This window comes from Dicentrarchus labrax, unplaced genomic scaffold (assembly GCF_905237075.1).
Source record: "Dicentrarchus labrax unplaced genomic scaffold, dlabrax2021, whole genome shotgun sequence".
NCBI classification, from domain to species: domain Eukaryota; kingdom Metazoa; phylum Chordata; class Actinopteri; family Moronidae; genus Dicentrarchus; species Dicentrarchus labrax.
Window position 1 is genome coordinate 22,293,579 of NW_026136719.1, and position 16,754 is coordinate 22,310,332.

The 16,754-nt window shown below is 42.2% G+C and overlaps 1 protein-coding gene across 3 annotated transcripts in view; it reads left to right on the top strand.

The window, feature by feature from the left end:
- The window catches only part of spata17 (spermatogenesis associated 17), a 41,943-nt gene extending 25,584 nt beyond the window's left edge, over positions 1-16,359 (top strand). For 2 of the 3 annotated variants that reach the window (XM_051379598.1, XM_051379599.1), the window contains one exon: positions 11,864-12,002. Coding sequence is in view for 2 of the 3 variants with exons in the window: in XM_051379599.1 (XP_051235559.1) it covers positions 11,864-11,901 (38 nt within the window). In the remaining variant the exon portion in view is untranslated. Of the gene's footprint in view, positions 1-11,863; positions 12,003-16,245 lie in introns of those variants that run through there. The other variant, XM_051379600.1, reaches the window with a different exon arrangement.
- The last annotated feature ends 395 nt before the right edge of the window (positions 16,360-16,754 follow it).

Sequence of the window (16,754 nt, forward strand, 5' to 3'; positions counted from 1 at the left end):
GTATGGGGAGTGAGTGGGCGGGTGAATGGGGTCTCCTGCAGCTGACAACAGGGGCCAGGGGAGTAAGATCAGTTTTGCTCCGTTCATCTATGCCGTATTTGTAAAATACTGTATTGATGGAAAGCTTGTAGGGTCTTTGTGTTTGAGCATATGTGGTAAATTTGGGTTTTCACTGGCAAAGGTGAAGTCCTAAGGGTTCATTTAGCTCACCATTCAAATTAGGAACCCTACACATAGACATCTGCTAATGCCAAAAGACATTGCAGGCCGCAAGTAAAGGCATCAGCCATCACGAAACCATATTTGCAATAATAAACAAAAAAGCTGTGTGGTTTGTGGCTAGAGATTATGATGATATGAGATGTTATACATTTCTGTATCAGTTGATATTTTGATATACCGTTCTATGTCATCATGCCATCCCTCCACGCTGCTGGTGTGCACGTGGTTGTTGGTAGTGTCTGAGTTATAAACAATATTACTCGAAAAAACACTCCTCTACATCAACGCTAGTGGTCAAAAAGCACAACACAATATCAGTAAGTTATGTTAGATTTAGTGGTAGTAGTTTAGTAAGTAAGTAATTGGAGACACCCACACACACAAACATAAATACCATCCAGACATACACGTTGGCTAAACTTGACCTCCCTTTTCTCTGTGATAACATTGTTCCTGCTGCTGCTGCATAGGATGCTGTTAAAGGATGTTGTTAAAGAAGACGATGAAGAAAGCAGTGCCTGCTCTCAGCCCAGTCGTGCTGTCACTCAGAACTCATAACCTCAGATTTCCCCCCTTTCGTCTCTCTGTCTGAAGCTCCGTCTTTTTGTATCTCTCTCTACCTCTGTTTACTCTCTCTCTCTTCTCTCGCTCTGTGGTAATTAGTGCATTAGTCCTATCGTTGGCATCACCCCCAGCTACAACAGCAGCCAGCAGAGCTTCTTGTCACAGCTCAAAGGGCCAATGGAGTGGACAGCTCAACCCTGGTACTCATCATCTTCATACCGTGCCCAGCCAGCCTCCCCCCAGCCACGTTATCTAGCTATGTTATCCAGCCATGCTCCTAATTATTTTCAAACCCCAGCCACAGCCCTCTCACCCAGCCTCTGCCACACTACCTAGCCCTGCTTGTAATCATCACCCTCAGTCTTGCTTCATCCCCCTACACAGCCTGAAGCCTCATCATTAACATAGCCCAATTTTTTTCTAGTTCCAGACCACAGCTCTCTGGCTTGACCATCACAGCTCTTGGCAGTACAGCACACAGCATCCCCAGTCCAAAGTAAGCCCTAGAAATAGCCCCTGACTCCTGGACCTTTATTTACCGATGCCATCTGTGTCACAGTAAGAAAATCTATCAATGCAGATGTAGCACTGCCTGTCAGGACACACACATAGATGCTGGTGGCTACCTCTCCAGGAACTCAATGGCCCCAGCTTAGGCCAAAGGGAGCTGTGTAATGGTTGCCCTTTATCCACCTCCTTTGTGCCCTTGCCTTGACTTCCCAGGTTACCCACTAAAGATTAGCTTCATAGGCCGCAGATCCTCTTCTGCAGCTGCATCCTTCAATTCACATCCCAGACCTCTCACAAAAGGCTATGTTTTGTGAGTGAACAGTGCCTTAAACTTTATTTTTTTAATACAACCAGCACTATAATGTTCATTGTTAAGATTGTAAGATTATAAGATAGTCAAAGGTTTTTTAGCTTCTGCACCAGCTAAATGCACCAGCAATAACTCATTTCAAATGCAAATATGGGAAAGCCCTCTCTGTCCATGCTAATTTTGTGGTTGTGTTATTAGCCATGTCACCAGCGGTACTGCCTGTAACCAGATAGCTAATTAGGAGGCTACGTGCTAATCAAGTACACTACAGTGAGTGGTCACGTCTGTGTCTGTCTACGCTCCAAGCCCTTCCTTCCCCTCGCATTAGACTGACGCCCATCACAACTTTCCAAAGCTAGCATCTGATCAGAACCAGCACACACTGATAGACAACAGGAGACACATTTGCACAGGCACCCCTGCTTCCTTGAACACATGCACAGAGACATATACAATCACATGTATGAATATATGCATATACACCATTGCCGATAGCCCAACCACATGTACACTTTATTTTTGCCCCAGTGTCGTCCTCATTACCGCCTCTCGCCACAACACACGCTCAAACACACACCCCTTCTTGCCCCCACAGAGACACACACACCATAGTCTCCTCCCAGCTACTGTGGTATAGCTTTATTATTGTCATTATTGTATTCTGGGGGCGAAAAGCTTCAGGCAATGGCGACAGGAAAAGTGTCATGCACATATACTCTAGCTCACTCTTAATGGCCTCGGCCATAATGTATCACCATGATGCACACAACTGATGTTATGATGAATATGTGAATATATGAAGGATAGTTTTTAATGGAAACAGCATTCATTAGCAAAAACTGAAATAGGCCACAAGCGGAGACAATGGAATTAGGTGGGGCAGGGCCAGCAAATGCGTGAACTCAAATGTGTCCACCTTTTATGTGTGTCTGTCTGTGTATGTATTTCCAACGCTATTTGTCCATCCATCTCTCTAGCTCTGCTGCATTAGTGTCCAGGGTACTGCGGTGAGAAAGAAAGAACGCTAATTCTCCATAACCATTTTACGGCGTGTGTAAAACTCTGCAGCCCCTTCATTTGCACAGCCATAAAACATTCCCTCTGCCACACTCCTTCCTACTCAGGACCTCAGATTTATCAATTAACCCAACACTCTGCTTCCATTACGGTGGCATTTTGTACTGCGAGGCCTGCATACAGAGTAACGATGAGGGCCGAGTGCACACAGCATGATATTAAATCGACAGTCTCAATTAAATGATTAGCAATCATATTTTGGTGTGACTTAAGAGAATGAATGACATTAGACTTTTATTATTTATTTTCAAAACTGCTGGACCCAATTTGACCAGATTAACTTGCGTCACTTCATGCCAATCTTTTTACTTAATCGTATGAATTTGTGTCAAGCTTCTCTTTAAAATAACAAATAAAAATGCTGTTGGCACTTCTGCCTTGAGTACGATTCAGTAGTAGGTTTAGAATTGTTTCTTTAGGCCTGAATGTAACCTTCGGGCCTAGTATAAATCAAGGCCTTTTCACACCGAGTCTAAAACAAATTTTTAGTCTGTAAGAAAGTCTGTGAAAAAAAGCAAACAAAAGCACACATGAAAGGTCTTTTATTTTAAGTAATTTTCAAGTAACCTCTAATTGGTGTTAGTGCTTCTGTTAATAGATTACAGATAGATACATTAATAGAATACAGCTAAGTGGTGGTGCTACACAAGTAAAGTCTCTCATTCAAAGAAATGTTTCAAGCCTTAAATTATAGCATGTGGTTAATAAGACTGAAGTACTATAATTCAGCAGGAAATAATGCAGTTTAAATGTACATAATAAAGAGTGATAAAGAAAAAATATAAAGATGGCACTTCAGTAATGATGCATTTAATTTGCAACGGTAGTGGTGGTGTCTAAATACATTTAGCCAGGTACATGTATTCTCAAACTTTCCACACATAAATGAATTGTATAGTAAGCAAATATACAGTACATGGTCATTAGAGGAAAGGCATTATTTCAGGAAACACAGCAGTTCACTCAATTCGAATCAATCAATAACCCTTATTTAACTCTATTAGTTTGTATTAGTTTCAGCCAGATAAAAAGGGGAAATAAAATATACCTCCTGTATAAAATGTATTATTATGGTTATTCCGAGGCAAAGTCAAGATGGGAGATTGCTTTCAGGTTTATTTAGATAGTGTCCTCTCCGTGTATACATGCATGTAAGAGAAAGCAGGCAGACAAGCAGGATAAGGATGTGTGTGCTTTTAATGGAGCGCCTGTCCCTGTGCAGATATGCTCCAGTGAACCATACTGTATGTAGTCTGGTATAATCACTGCCTATTTCTATCTCTATCTCCTGCCATCACTCTTTTTTTCCTTTGCTGTCTTGTTTATTTGCACACTTGTTCTCCTTTTCTCTATCCTCTTCATCTGCAACTTTTTGTCTGCCCCCCCTCCCCGCTTTTCTCACAAACTACATGTTATGGATGTGTGTGTGCTATCAAATAGCTGAGTACACAATACACACACACACACAGACATACTTGAGGAACATGACAGCCCATTCATACAGCAGTGTGTTGGTGATAGAAGTCAACCCTAGCTGTGAAATGCAAATGGACTGTGATGAAGCTACGGTGTAGACGGACACAGGGGATGCAGCAGACAGTAGACTTACGTGTGTTTTGCTGTCAAAAAAGTGAAAGAATTTTCTAATAGCAGGTAGAAAATGTGTTTTGATTCTCTTACTTTGCCCATTTCCTCTTACATTTTACAAGTTCTGTTACTCCTGATGAATCCTAGTCAAATGTTTCACTCTAAACTACTTTTATAATTATTGATCATTTCTAATTGATACTTTATGTGCTGTCTGTCTATCTATCTATCTATCTATCTATCTATCTATCTATCTATCTATCTATCTATCTATCTATCTATCTATCTATCTATCTATGTCTGTCTGTCTGATATCTCACAGACACATGAAATGTCTTTTGGTGATACAAGGTGTGTATGCGTATAAGCGTGTGTCACTGTGTGTAAGAATCTTTCCAATGTTTGTATACTTTTGTTTTGTGCGCTTGGAAGCAGCCTAATGTTTATGTGAAAGCCACACCTTTTACCTATGCTGTTAGATGGTTGATATATGTGCGTGTGTGATGTATATGTGTCTGTGTGTGTCTTATTGCAAACTCATATGCTCACTAGCCAGCACAGGGAGTATGTGTGGGGGGTTGGGGTGGCAGTGGGATCTAGAAAGGGAAGCAATCACAAACACTTAAACCTGCAAATGGCCTTGATGTCCTGTGCTAAGCAGCCTGTGTTGACTGATGAGCCTGTTAACCCTGGCTGAAACAACTCCAGCACAGGGGATTAGACAGCAACGCTGGTCCCGGCTGTTCCTGGCCCATTTTGCATGGGAATTGTGCATATTTAATCTAAGGTGTGCCGAGGTGCAAAGACAAGCCCCCCTCTTCTCCGTTTCTCATTATAGATGTGTAATAGCACCCTGAGGCTGGGGGCCTTAATTCACCAGCCCGAGCCCCAGTCTTAATCTTACCCTCAGTCTCAGCCCCCACCTTCCCCCAGCGTTTACTCTCAACCCAAATCAGTCCTAGTCCCAGCCCTCTTCCCCAAGCTGTGTCTCTCCTAGTCCTTTCCTTCATTGCGCGTTACCCTAAGCCCTGTAAGTCCTGGGCCAAAGCCATTTTACCCTTTTACCCAGAAAGCAGCGCAGCGTTAAAACGCAAGGGTCCGTGTTGAGGTGTGTTCTGTCAGGTGTCGGTGAGACTCAACTCAGGAAGGTTATTACAGCAGCAATGATTTTGTCTTTTGTCGCAATGATTGCCAAGTAAACAGTTAAAATGCCATGTTACAATAATCTCCCAACAATGTGGGTGTGCATGTATATGAACAGACACTGCTGTCTTGCTCAACTTTCTTCAGCACAGTCTTAAACATCTACATGAGTTTCAGCGCTCTGTTTGACTTTACCCTGACAGAACCCTCTAGGAGGTAAAGCTGACCTGGAAATTCAAGGATGAGTAAAAGTACACCCCAAACAAAAACAGACTAAATCTAAGAAATAAGACCTAACAAAAATGTAATTGTTTGACCAATGAGATACCTCAAGGCTTACAACAATGAGGTCAGTAAAGATGTTTGTCATGTTTTTAGAGTTATGTTTATCAGTTCTGGTGAAGACTACATTTCTGAATTTGTGATTCATGTATGACACTGTCTTATGAGTATTATGTAATTACTTTTTTGTAACTTTGTACAGACACACAGTGAACTGTACTCTTTCCTTCAGTAGTTGTGTCCTCGTATGGACTTGCTGCTGCTTTATGTTTAAATGGTTCCTGTCTTTCCTCGTGTTGAATTAGTTGTGAATTCTGCATCCGTTCCCTGATTAATGCGATTTGGTGTCAATGACAAGGGCTCTCTGAAGCATCTATCCATCTAATTTCATCTATCACACCATCTCTCTCTCTCTCTCTCTCTCTTTCTCTCTCTCTCTCTCTCTCTCTCTCTCTCTCTCTCTCTCTCTCTCTCATCCCCCTCTAATCCAGCCAACACTTCTCTCTGCAGGACAGAACAATTAATGTGTCTCCTCGTTTACTCACTCCCTTATCTTTTCCTTTTTTTCCTCTCTCCATGTCTTCACATTCCTTTTCAGACGATGTTGCTTTTCTCATGCATCTCTCATGCATCATATTGCTACCTCATGAGAGAAAAGTATGTGTATAATGAGTGTGTGTGTGTGTGTGTGTGTGTGTGTGTGTGTGTGTGTGTGTGTGTGTGTTAGTTTCAAGAGGGGCCCCATGCTGTGTGTGTAATTTCTTGTTTGTACATGGTTCCAAACATCTTTGGCCCTGCAGAGCAGGAGAGAGATATTTAGAGAGGTTGAACAAGACAAAAAAGATTGAGAGAAAAGGAAAGAGAGGGGGGAGAGGGGAAAAACAGGATGATAACAAAAGCAGCTCGGATTTCACAGACGCATATTTCATCAATCATGTGAATAAGTCGTGGTGATTATGCATGGCGGTGGCAGGCCGAGGGGGGGCTGATTACCATACACCATAAAGGCTGCTTTCTTATCTCACACACACTGATTAGTTTCTGTCTGCAGATAGCCTCTCACTCTTCGCTCTTTTTCACACACACACACACACACACACACACACACACACACACACAGACACTCATGGAGTGCGCCTATCTCTGCCGTACACATGTGTGCACTTGCAAACACAGACTCACACACACACACACACACACACACACAATGCTGCTAAAATTCCAGGTAGATTGTGACAGTAGGCCAAACCCAACAGCCTGATGAGAAAAGTTCATGGAGCTTTTCATTGCTAACTGGTTTTACTTAAAAATCAGTGTGTAGGATTTAGTGGCATCTAACAGTCTAATTGATGATTGCAAACAACTTGCTCACCCTCCCCTTCCAAACTATGGTATGGTGGACGTGAAAAACGTTAAAGACCCTATCGAGTGCCAGTGTTTGGTTTTTCCGTTCTGGGCAACTGTAGAAACATGGCAGACTGTAGAAGAGGACCTGCTCCCTCTGTAGATAAAAATGTCTCTTTCTAAGGAAACAAAAACACAACTATTCTTATTTTCAGATGATTATACACTAATGAAAACATATCTATGAATATTATATCCCATTTCTGGACCTTTAATCCATACATAATATTCCGGATAACTGTGGTAAAAACATGGGGATGGAACTGAACACTTCCCAAAACTACATCAGAGGGGGATTTGTTCTAAATAGCACAAATGGCAACTATGTCTTTAGAAGGAAACATGCAGAAAAACAGCAGTGTGACAAGAAAACAAAGTCACAGCTGATGAACTGTTGGCTAAGATTTGTTTTCCTTTAAGACATCAAATCTGGGCATATGATAAACCATAAATTAGCAGATTGCTGACATGGTTAAGAGGCTGTTTCTACAAGTTACACCAAGGTCTGATGTGCCACCACACTGCAGTAAAAAAACAGCACAAGATAAGACTTCCAAATGACTACTGCTTACCTTTTGCAGTTATGTGAAAATCACTTCTAGCTTATTTGATTGTATGGTTGTGAGGTTGATTCTAAAAAAGACCATTGTTTTTACAAAAGTCCTTTTACACCTGAAATATATCCCAACAAGTATGTTGTCTACTTATGCTTTACTTTGCCTTTTGGTGATAGACTGAGTGATCACTAGGAAATTAAAGCCAGTGTCTTTCCATCTTATTCTCAGGCTGTTGTGGTCCTGTTTTAGAACTGTAGGTCTTTTTCCTGAAACTGTGGCCTTTACATGATGCAGAATGAGAGAGAGAAAGCAAGGAGAATGAGGAGGTGACGCTGGGGCAAAATTAGCTATGTATGAAAGGCCTCGCTTTGTGTCTCAGCCAGTGAATTAGAAATTACTCCTTTCTCTTACGCTCCCCTCTCCCGCGCACGTTGATATATAATGTAAACTCATTTGGTAACCAGGCTGGAGCAACGTTGCGCTGTCTGAGTGCCTGCATGTGAGAAGTGCGCCTGGGACGCATTAGGGCCTCCTGACAGGGGCCTGGGTGAAATAAGTGAAATTAATGGAGCTCCTTTCATGTCGGACAAGGCCGCGGCACCCCTTTCACGCCGCGTACAGTCACAGAAAAGTCAATACTTTTTTATTACTCCTCGCTTGCCCTACATTCCCCGCTACAAGTGCTCTGCTCGCTAATTGGTTTCAGTTTGCAGAGAAAGAGAGCGAGAGAAACGGGAAAGAAAGAGAGGGAGAGGACTCCATCCCAAAGAACACTGAAGCAAATAAATCAATCTCATATTTTTTCTCCCCGCTGTCTTTTTTCATTGAGTAACATCATGGCAGAGAGAGGGAGAGATGAGAGAGAGAAATAGAGGAGAGAGGGTAAATGGTTGGTTAGAGCACGCCTGGTCCCCAGGGAGCATAATGATATCTGGGAGCCTGTTAATGGAGACGAGTGGTTAAAGTGGTCTGGGGCCCTGGCCAGGTCACCCTTGGGGGTTTTTAACCAGCAACCTCCCCTCCGGTGGCGGCTTGTGTGCGCTCTGGGCTCAGAGGCACAATGGAGCATCCCACCAAAATACAATTTCAGGCTTTGATAGATTTGCAGAAAATGACATTCAAACTATGTGTGTGTGTGTGTGTGTGTGTGTGTGTGTGTGTGTGTGTGTGTGTGTGTGGAGTTGAGGTCTTCAAATGCATCAAGGCCTGTTTAGCGATTGTTTGTGTGATGTTGTGTTTCTCAAGCCCTGCTGCACTGATGTCATTCTGTATGTAAAATAACCACAAATATTGTCTGTTGTTATCTTTTATTATGGCAGTAACAATTAATAATGACAAAAGTACACTTACACCTTGTGAAGAATTTGGAATTTGACTGCTGTCGAAATTGTTCAAGTGTATGTGTGCCTGTATTTCTGTGTAGGTCTGCAAATATATTATATGCATGTATGCATATGTGTGTGTGTGTGTGTGTGTGTGTGTGTGTGTGTGTGTGTGTGTGTGTGTGTGTGTGTGTGTGTTTGTGTACTATATGTATGTGTCCTGTCTGCCAGTATGCTGTTCACTGTTGTGCTAAGTTTAAGTGGCATTGGGGTTAGCCTCTTTCAGAAACAGCACAGCCACAAATTGATGTGACACTTTGAACCCCCTCACTCCCTCCCCTCTCCGCCAGCCCACCACCTCCCACAAACACCCACACACACACACACACACACACACACACACACACACACACACACACACACACACACAAAAATCAGCCTCCAGTTAAAAGGAGTTTCCACCAGTCTCGTTTTCTTTCTGCATCCCAGCTTTCACAGCTCTAGAGCGTAGGCTGGGGTAGGTTTTGGGGGTTACAGCATGTGTGTATGTGTGTCTGTGCGAGTGTGTGCATATGTGTGTGAAGGAGCTGTCACACAGGACTGGCATCACCATCCAGTTTGCCATCTCTTCCTCAGCTTGACAAGTCCCTGCTCCCTACCCCATGGCTAACACAAACACACACACACATGCATGCACACACGCACACACACTGTCTCTCTCTCACTCGTCTCTCATACACACATATGATATGTGAACACCCTGATCACAAACTGGCATGCACTGTATGAATGCATACAATTAATAAATGTATATGCACACACACACACACACACACACACACACACACACACACACACACACACACACATATACATGTATCCAGATGCACTGTCAACCACATGCTGCATATTACACAATGAATGTGTTTGACAAAACATGCAGCATGCTCTGGACGCAGTGACAGTAACACATCACATCACATCATTGTTACTGAAAAATGTAGCTGAATTTAAACTGGAATTTAAGTTTCTATTTGGGTGGCATCACTGTGTGATGGGTGTGCATGTGTGTGTGTGTGTGTGTGTGTGTGTGTGTGTGTGTGTGTGAGAGAGATCTTCTCGGCAGTTGTTGGCGTCAGATCGCGGAGGGGTTCTGTTTGTTACAAGGACAGGCTTGTCCCCGCCCCCAGGCATCAGCATTGCGATGATTGTCATGGCGATGGAGTGTGAGTGACAGGCGGGATCACATGTGGTAGCCGGGGAGCAGGAAGCCCGAACCGCCCCAGTCCCTGACATTAGTTTGTCCTTCATCAAAACTTTACACTCATTTAAAACTAGTCACTCCCTCCGTTGCAAAATCTCTCTCGTTCACTTCTTTTTTTTAACCATCTGTCTCTCTCATGTCCTGATCTCTCTTTCTCTCTTTTATTTCTATTTCTCTGGCTCTAATTTACATTTCATTTAATACTCTTATGTCTCCGCTTCTCTTTCTCTCCTCGTCTCTCTCTCTCTCTAGCGCGCTTTCTCTCATTTACTTCTCTCGCTGTCTTCTTCCAGTGCCAAGCTTAAGATATGTTTAGAGTTTTTTCTGGGATATCACACTGTTTTCTGGGTAATCTAAGTCATCTGTGAAGAAGGTAAATTGGAGAACAGGTTCTATCATTTCACACCTACACACACACATTCACGTGCACAGTGCCTACCCCGAGCAACTAGGCTGGTTATAAAAGAGGGCTCACCTATGGAACAGCGGAGTGTGTTTGTGTGTGCATATTTATCCTCAGCAGTGTTTTTTTATTTTTTTTTAATATCAAGGTGTATGTGTTCATCTGTTTGTGTGTGTACACAAATGCACGTGTATGTGTGTGTTTTTGTGAGAGAGCTAGAGCTTTTTGTGCATTGCAGCAGAAAAGGAGGTCAGGGTTTGCACGGAGACTCGGGCATTCATCATTAGCCTGCTGCCGCTGCCGGTAATGTTGCCCGTTACAACCGTGATTAAGAGCCCCGCTTAGTTCCAGCAGCCGGTGCAGGCGCACAAACACACACAAACACACAAGCACGTGTGGTACCAACTACGTCTCTGGTAGTTTGACAGAAAACTCTCTCTTTTACACCATCACCCAGTTCAGCATGCGTTCATGTGAGTGTGTGTGTTTGTTGTTTGGGGGCTGTGCTGTACATGGTCTCTAACTGCAAGGAGGCTTCAGGGCCTGATGAGAAACCTGTCACAGTCACTCATGAAAAGAGCAATTCACCGCTCCACACACACACTCTCATACAGACACACACACAGCAGGAAGTTGCACATGGTCTTGGTGAGTATATTTGTAAATCACAATGGATGGATGTACACCTTCATCCCCATCAGGGCGTGATGACAGCGTCAGTGTTCTTCAGCCATCTTAATGGGATAATGCTATTTTTTCTCCAAAGTAAGATAAGAAAGTCATTCAGTACCATCATATCACAAACACACCACATCAACACACCACATCCTGACAACTCTTATCCAATTTGACCTATTAGATGTCTCGAATGATTCAGTGAATCCAGATGCAAATCCAGCAGGTGAGACGCACAGCCACAGAAAAAAATAAAAGTAAATAACTGTAAATAAAAGACCTTATTGCACATCATCCCCTTATTATATTGGGCCTGTGATTGGATGAGGATTCATCTCAAAGAGGACTTATTTTAAGTGTGTGACCACTGGTTTTTTGGTCTTTTTTCCTCATGTTTGAACTCTGATATTTTATCATAATCAAGACAAAAATTTTATTAAATGTCCTTCTTTTTTTGTCCCTCCTTTTTTTCTCTCATTTTAAAAAAATGACCTCCATACCTCCTCTTCGTGTCCTCTTTGCCTTGCCTCTCCTCCCCTCCAGTCATTCAAGCCAGTGTTCGCCACCTACAACGTCTGTGATAAGTTTCCTCGTCTGTTCTCCAAGGCAGGCATCATTGTGTGTTCTCCTCCGGTTCTGAGAACACGAAGAGAACGTACGAATAAAGAAAGATTGCTTACTATATTTTTGTTATGTTGTTTTTACTTCAGTGCCTGATGTGTCATTTATTTCTTTAAGTTCAGTTCTGTCAGCCAAGTAGGGTTTACCTCATGAAGTCTTTTTCCTCAAAGACTTTTTCCGTCCTACTATGTTGATTGTGTTGTCCTGAATTCGTGTGAATCAGAGTCAGTGAGTGGGAATGTGCAACTCAAGCAGGTCTAATCTGGTGACCCATTCCAAGAGACAGCGTGTGTGCCTGTAGGCAGTAATAGTCCCAGCAATGGAAAAGAAAATTGTTCTCCCATGCATTCACCAACAACTCTGCACAGTTAAAAAATGATTATTAGGGCTACTTTATACTGTATATTAACATATGCATATCCCACCACATGACATTGTTTGGAATAGAGTTTGTTGTTGGCTTTTTGTGTATTACGTATATTCTAATTATGTGTTGGTTCTGTACCAGAAACCAAATTTGTGTCAGGAGAAGAACACCAATATCACATGTATATTTTTTAATAGAATAAGTCCAATGTCCTTTCCAGCAATAAAACAACCAACACTTTGAAAAAGTTAATAGATTTGATGATTTCAAAACCATTAATTGATTGTCAGCACAGTAAACAAAATAATAATAATAATTTCTAAACATATTTAAATTCAATGATTTGTTCCCCTCTGATCTGGAGTCTAGTATTTTAATGATGATACATGATGCCAGCTTTTGTGTCATTATAGAGGTCACATGGATTTGAGATCATACCATGGCTAAAAATTATGATGTCCTGTAGGATTGGTGCAACATGCTAGATTATGCTGGTGCTGGTAATTCAGCCACTGTTTATCTTAACATATTGCTACTACAGTAGCATCACTGTGAATGGTGAACTGAGTTACACAATTTTTGACTTTGACTTGAATACAAAACTTCAGGAAACTTTTTATGTAGAGCAGGTCTAGACTGTAGTCCTTATAAATGTTTTTACAGAGACCCAATAATTCTCCCCATGACCAAGCACTTGGCGAAAGGGGCAAGGTTTAACTTCCTTTTAAGAGGCAGAAACCTTGGACAGACCCCGGCTCTAGGAGGGAGGGTGCCTTGATGGGAACTTACAAGACTAAAAAATCACAAAACCTCTGGGGAAGAAGTGAAGTTAGGAACATCCATTAATGGAACATGAATGTGTATAGATAGAGAAAGGGAGGAAGACAGGAGCTAAGTGCATCATGGGAAGTCCCCCGGCAGTCTAGGCCTATAGCAGCATAACTAAGGGATGGTTCAGGACTCACCTGAGCCAGCCCAAACTAAATTTATAAGCTTTATCAAAGAGGAACGTCTTAAGCCTACTCTTGAATGTGGAGAGGGTGTCTGCCTCCCGAACCACAACTGGAAGCTGGTTCCACAGGAGAGGAGCTTGGTAGCTGAAGGCTCTGGCTCCTGTTCTACTTATTGTTTTTCATGTTCTTGTATTTTGAGCCTTGACATAAAGCAAACATAAATAATGAGGGGTGAAACATAATTTTCATTACTGATTAATCTACCTTCATGGTGGTTTGGTCTTGCAGAGCCCATTGTGACATTTTGAAATGTCATTTGTCTGATCAACGGTTCAAAACCCAAATCAAAGAATATTAAGAAAACCGTAAAGTATTCTTCTTCTTATAATATTTGATCAGCTGATATCAGGGATTTTTGTTATGTTTGGTAAAGACATGTTTGGTTGATTGTCAAAGTTGTTGGTAATTAACCAACCAATTGTTTCAGCTGTAAAAACCGTACCTTATGAATATCTTCCACAAATGTATCATCTTTCTTTATTCTGACACCTTTTGAAAAACTTGTAGCTCATTGAAAATGAAGTCTAAATTATTTAGACCAGCACTGAACTTTGTCTGTAAGTGAAGACTTCAACTGACACCTCCTCCTATGAGGCCCTGAGGCAGAACTTCCTCATGTAGTTGTCTGTTTTGATGGTGAAGTATAAAGCGAGTTCAGAGTCTCTCCTCTCCATCACTTCCTGTCTCTGGCACAGTCACAGAACGCAAAAGTTATATCACTAAATCCACTTGTTAAATCTCTTAGATGAACTTCCCTCTGTCTTCATTCTTTCCTCCATCTTTTTTTCCTTTCTTTCCTTTCTGTCTATCTCTTCACTCTTCTCCTCTCCCTCTCCTCCATGTTGCTGGCATTCCCCCGGGCCTGTGTTATAAGGCGTGGAAAAGAAGCAGAGACAGAGCATTTAGTAATGGCTTCTTAATGGGCTTGTCGACAGCCACATTAGAGCGCACAGGCAGCGGGCGAGGCCGGGCAACGATATGCCAAGCCAGATGCCATGCCAGCTGTGGCACTCCGCTCTCTCACTCACACTCTCATTTGTAATCACATTTCTCATACGGATGGACGCCATGTGCGTAATAGAGAGAAAGCAGACAGACAGGCATGTCCCACCCAATTCCTGTCAGTGTGTTCTTTTCGTTCACTCTATTCAGTTTTTCTGTCTGGTTCTGCTGCGCTCGGTTCTATGAATTCACGGTCGTCTATAACCTGGCTGCACCTGATGGTTTGTTACACAGAACCATCTGGAAAATCGCCGTTGGAAACTGTTTAGAAAAGGGTACTTATATAAAATATACTCGGCTGGTGGTTGGATGAACCATCTGTCTTTCCCACTCCCACTGACTTTAGTCGTGAAAAGAGCGAAATAAATCTTTTCAGGAAATACTCTCCAGTTCTGATATAAATTTTGCTAGCAGCATCTACGCTAACCTTTATGTGCCAATCCCCATCTGCAAACTGTTTTTTTCCAGGTTGGCGAAGTCTTGACCCATCCTACTCTGGCTCTGATTGGCTAATACTCAATGCCTTCATTGGTTTGGTTGGTTAGGTTTAGGCAAGAGATTGGTTAGGGTTAGGGTAAGAATGTCAGGGTAAGCCAATCCGGCAGAGTATGGTGCGTCATGGCTTTGCCATCCTGGGAAAGAAAGTAGCATCCCCCTGTAGTTGACAGTGCTTCCTCAAAGGACACTGATTGGTCTAAACATTGTGCCATCAGACACAAGCACATGAATTGAGCCTGGCAAAATGGATTTTCACATGATTCTGTGAGTCCAGCTGCCTCACAGGGTTAGGTTGAATAGGCAGTAACAGAACTGTTGTAATTTTTAAGGTATTGGTGTGGAAAGGAATAAATAAACTGGCATCAGTAGTCTGTGAATGCAACATAAAGGAAAACTAGGGTTCACAACTATAAAAAATAAAATTAAATACAACTTTAAAAAAACAAAAAAAAACCCCGGGTTAGACATGTTTAGAAGGAAAACAGACAAATGGAGCTTTGTTGCACTTCAGGCAGACACTGAAGTTTACAGTCACATGTTCCATGCACCATCACGTCATGTATGTCCATGTCCTCCCTCTCACAGTTGGTCCATATAAATATTTGGCACTCATTCAGTCTGCATACAACAGTGCTGAGCATCCCTAGAGCACCTCCCCAGCCCCTTCCTGTATGAAAATGTATGGAGATTTTGAATGTTTTCAATATGTATTCATAGAATAATAGATAGAATGATGATGATGATCCATTTTAAGGGTTGGTTCTCCATGTGACTTGATATCTATAAGATGTTGTACGTATATGTCTAAAGAAGACATGAATAACATGTAAGAAAAACAAGACGAAAAATGAAGGAGATGGGGGTAAAAGGAGGAAACATGCATACGTACTGCAAGAATGAAAAAAGGACGTTTAATAGAGTGAGGGGAAAATGACAGAGAGAGGGAGGAGTGATTAAATGAATAGATTGATTGAACCAATTAATAAATGTTAATGTGCAACAGTGCAACCAGGGACTGGAATGTCATTGCCAAAGGTCTTATAGGTCTCCAGTAGGGGGAGCCATGTGTCAGTGACTCCAGTCTGTGTCAAAGACCTTCATCAGTATGATAGTGAGTGTGTGTGTGTACTGTGTGTACTTTGTGTGCGTGCTGCCAAAGATTGAATAGTCAGAAGGTGGTTCTTTGTTTCCTCATCTGATCTGATCTCGTTGCTACCAAACCAAATTGTCCTGTGTCAGCGATGATCTAGTGTGATGAGGATGCAAAGAGAATATGGTGTGTGTATGTGTGTGTGTTTTTGTGCTTCTGTGCATGTCAAGCCGTGTGCATGCTTGTGTGTGTGTGTTTATGTATTGGCAGCTAATAGCATTTTAAGAGTTGAAGCCTATATACAGACTGGTGGCCCTCTGCACTGTATCGACAGCTGCCAATTGTCACTCCAGTGACTGACAGTTCTGTATTGATGGGACCTGCTGACGGAGAGATGGAGGACAAAACAAAAGGAAACAGAGCACCGGTGGCGGAGAGGGGCAGAGGAGACATCACAGAGAAGGAGAAAAAAGGCCGGGGGAGTATGCTGACTGGGACCTATGAAACTTTCTTAAGGTCATGGTAAGGAGAGAGGGGAAGAGGAGTTTTTAACCTGGGTCTGGACGAGTTCACATTCAGCCCCCTAAATGACAGTACATTTTCTTTAGAAGTCCAACAGTCTTATCTTTGAAGGATTTGCTTACCTAATATAAGGACACCCTTGTGAACATGTTGACGCTCTAGAACCATTTGCCATTTAGATTCACATTTCTAAGAAACTGAATCTGTTCAGTCTACGTCTATATATTTATACCAGCACTATTGAAACACAATGTTTATTTTTCCACTGAATCTGACATTAACATAAATTATGAGAAATGTAAATGTAAAAAAGGAAAAATA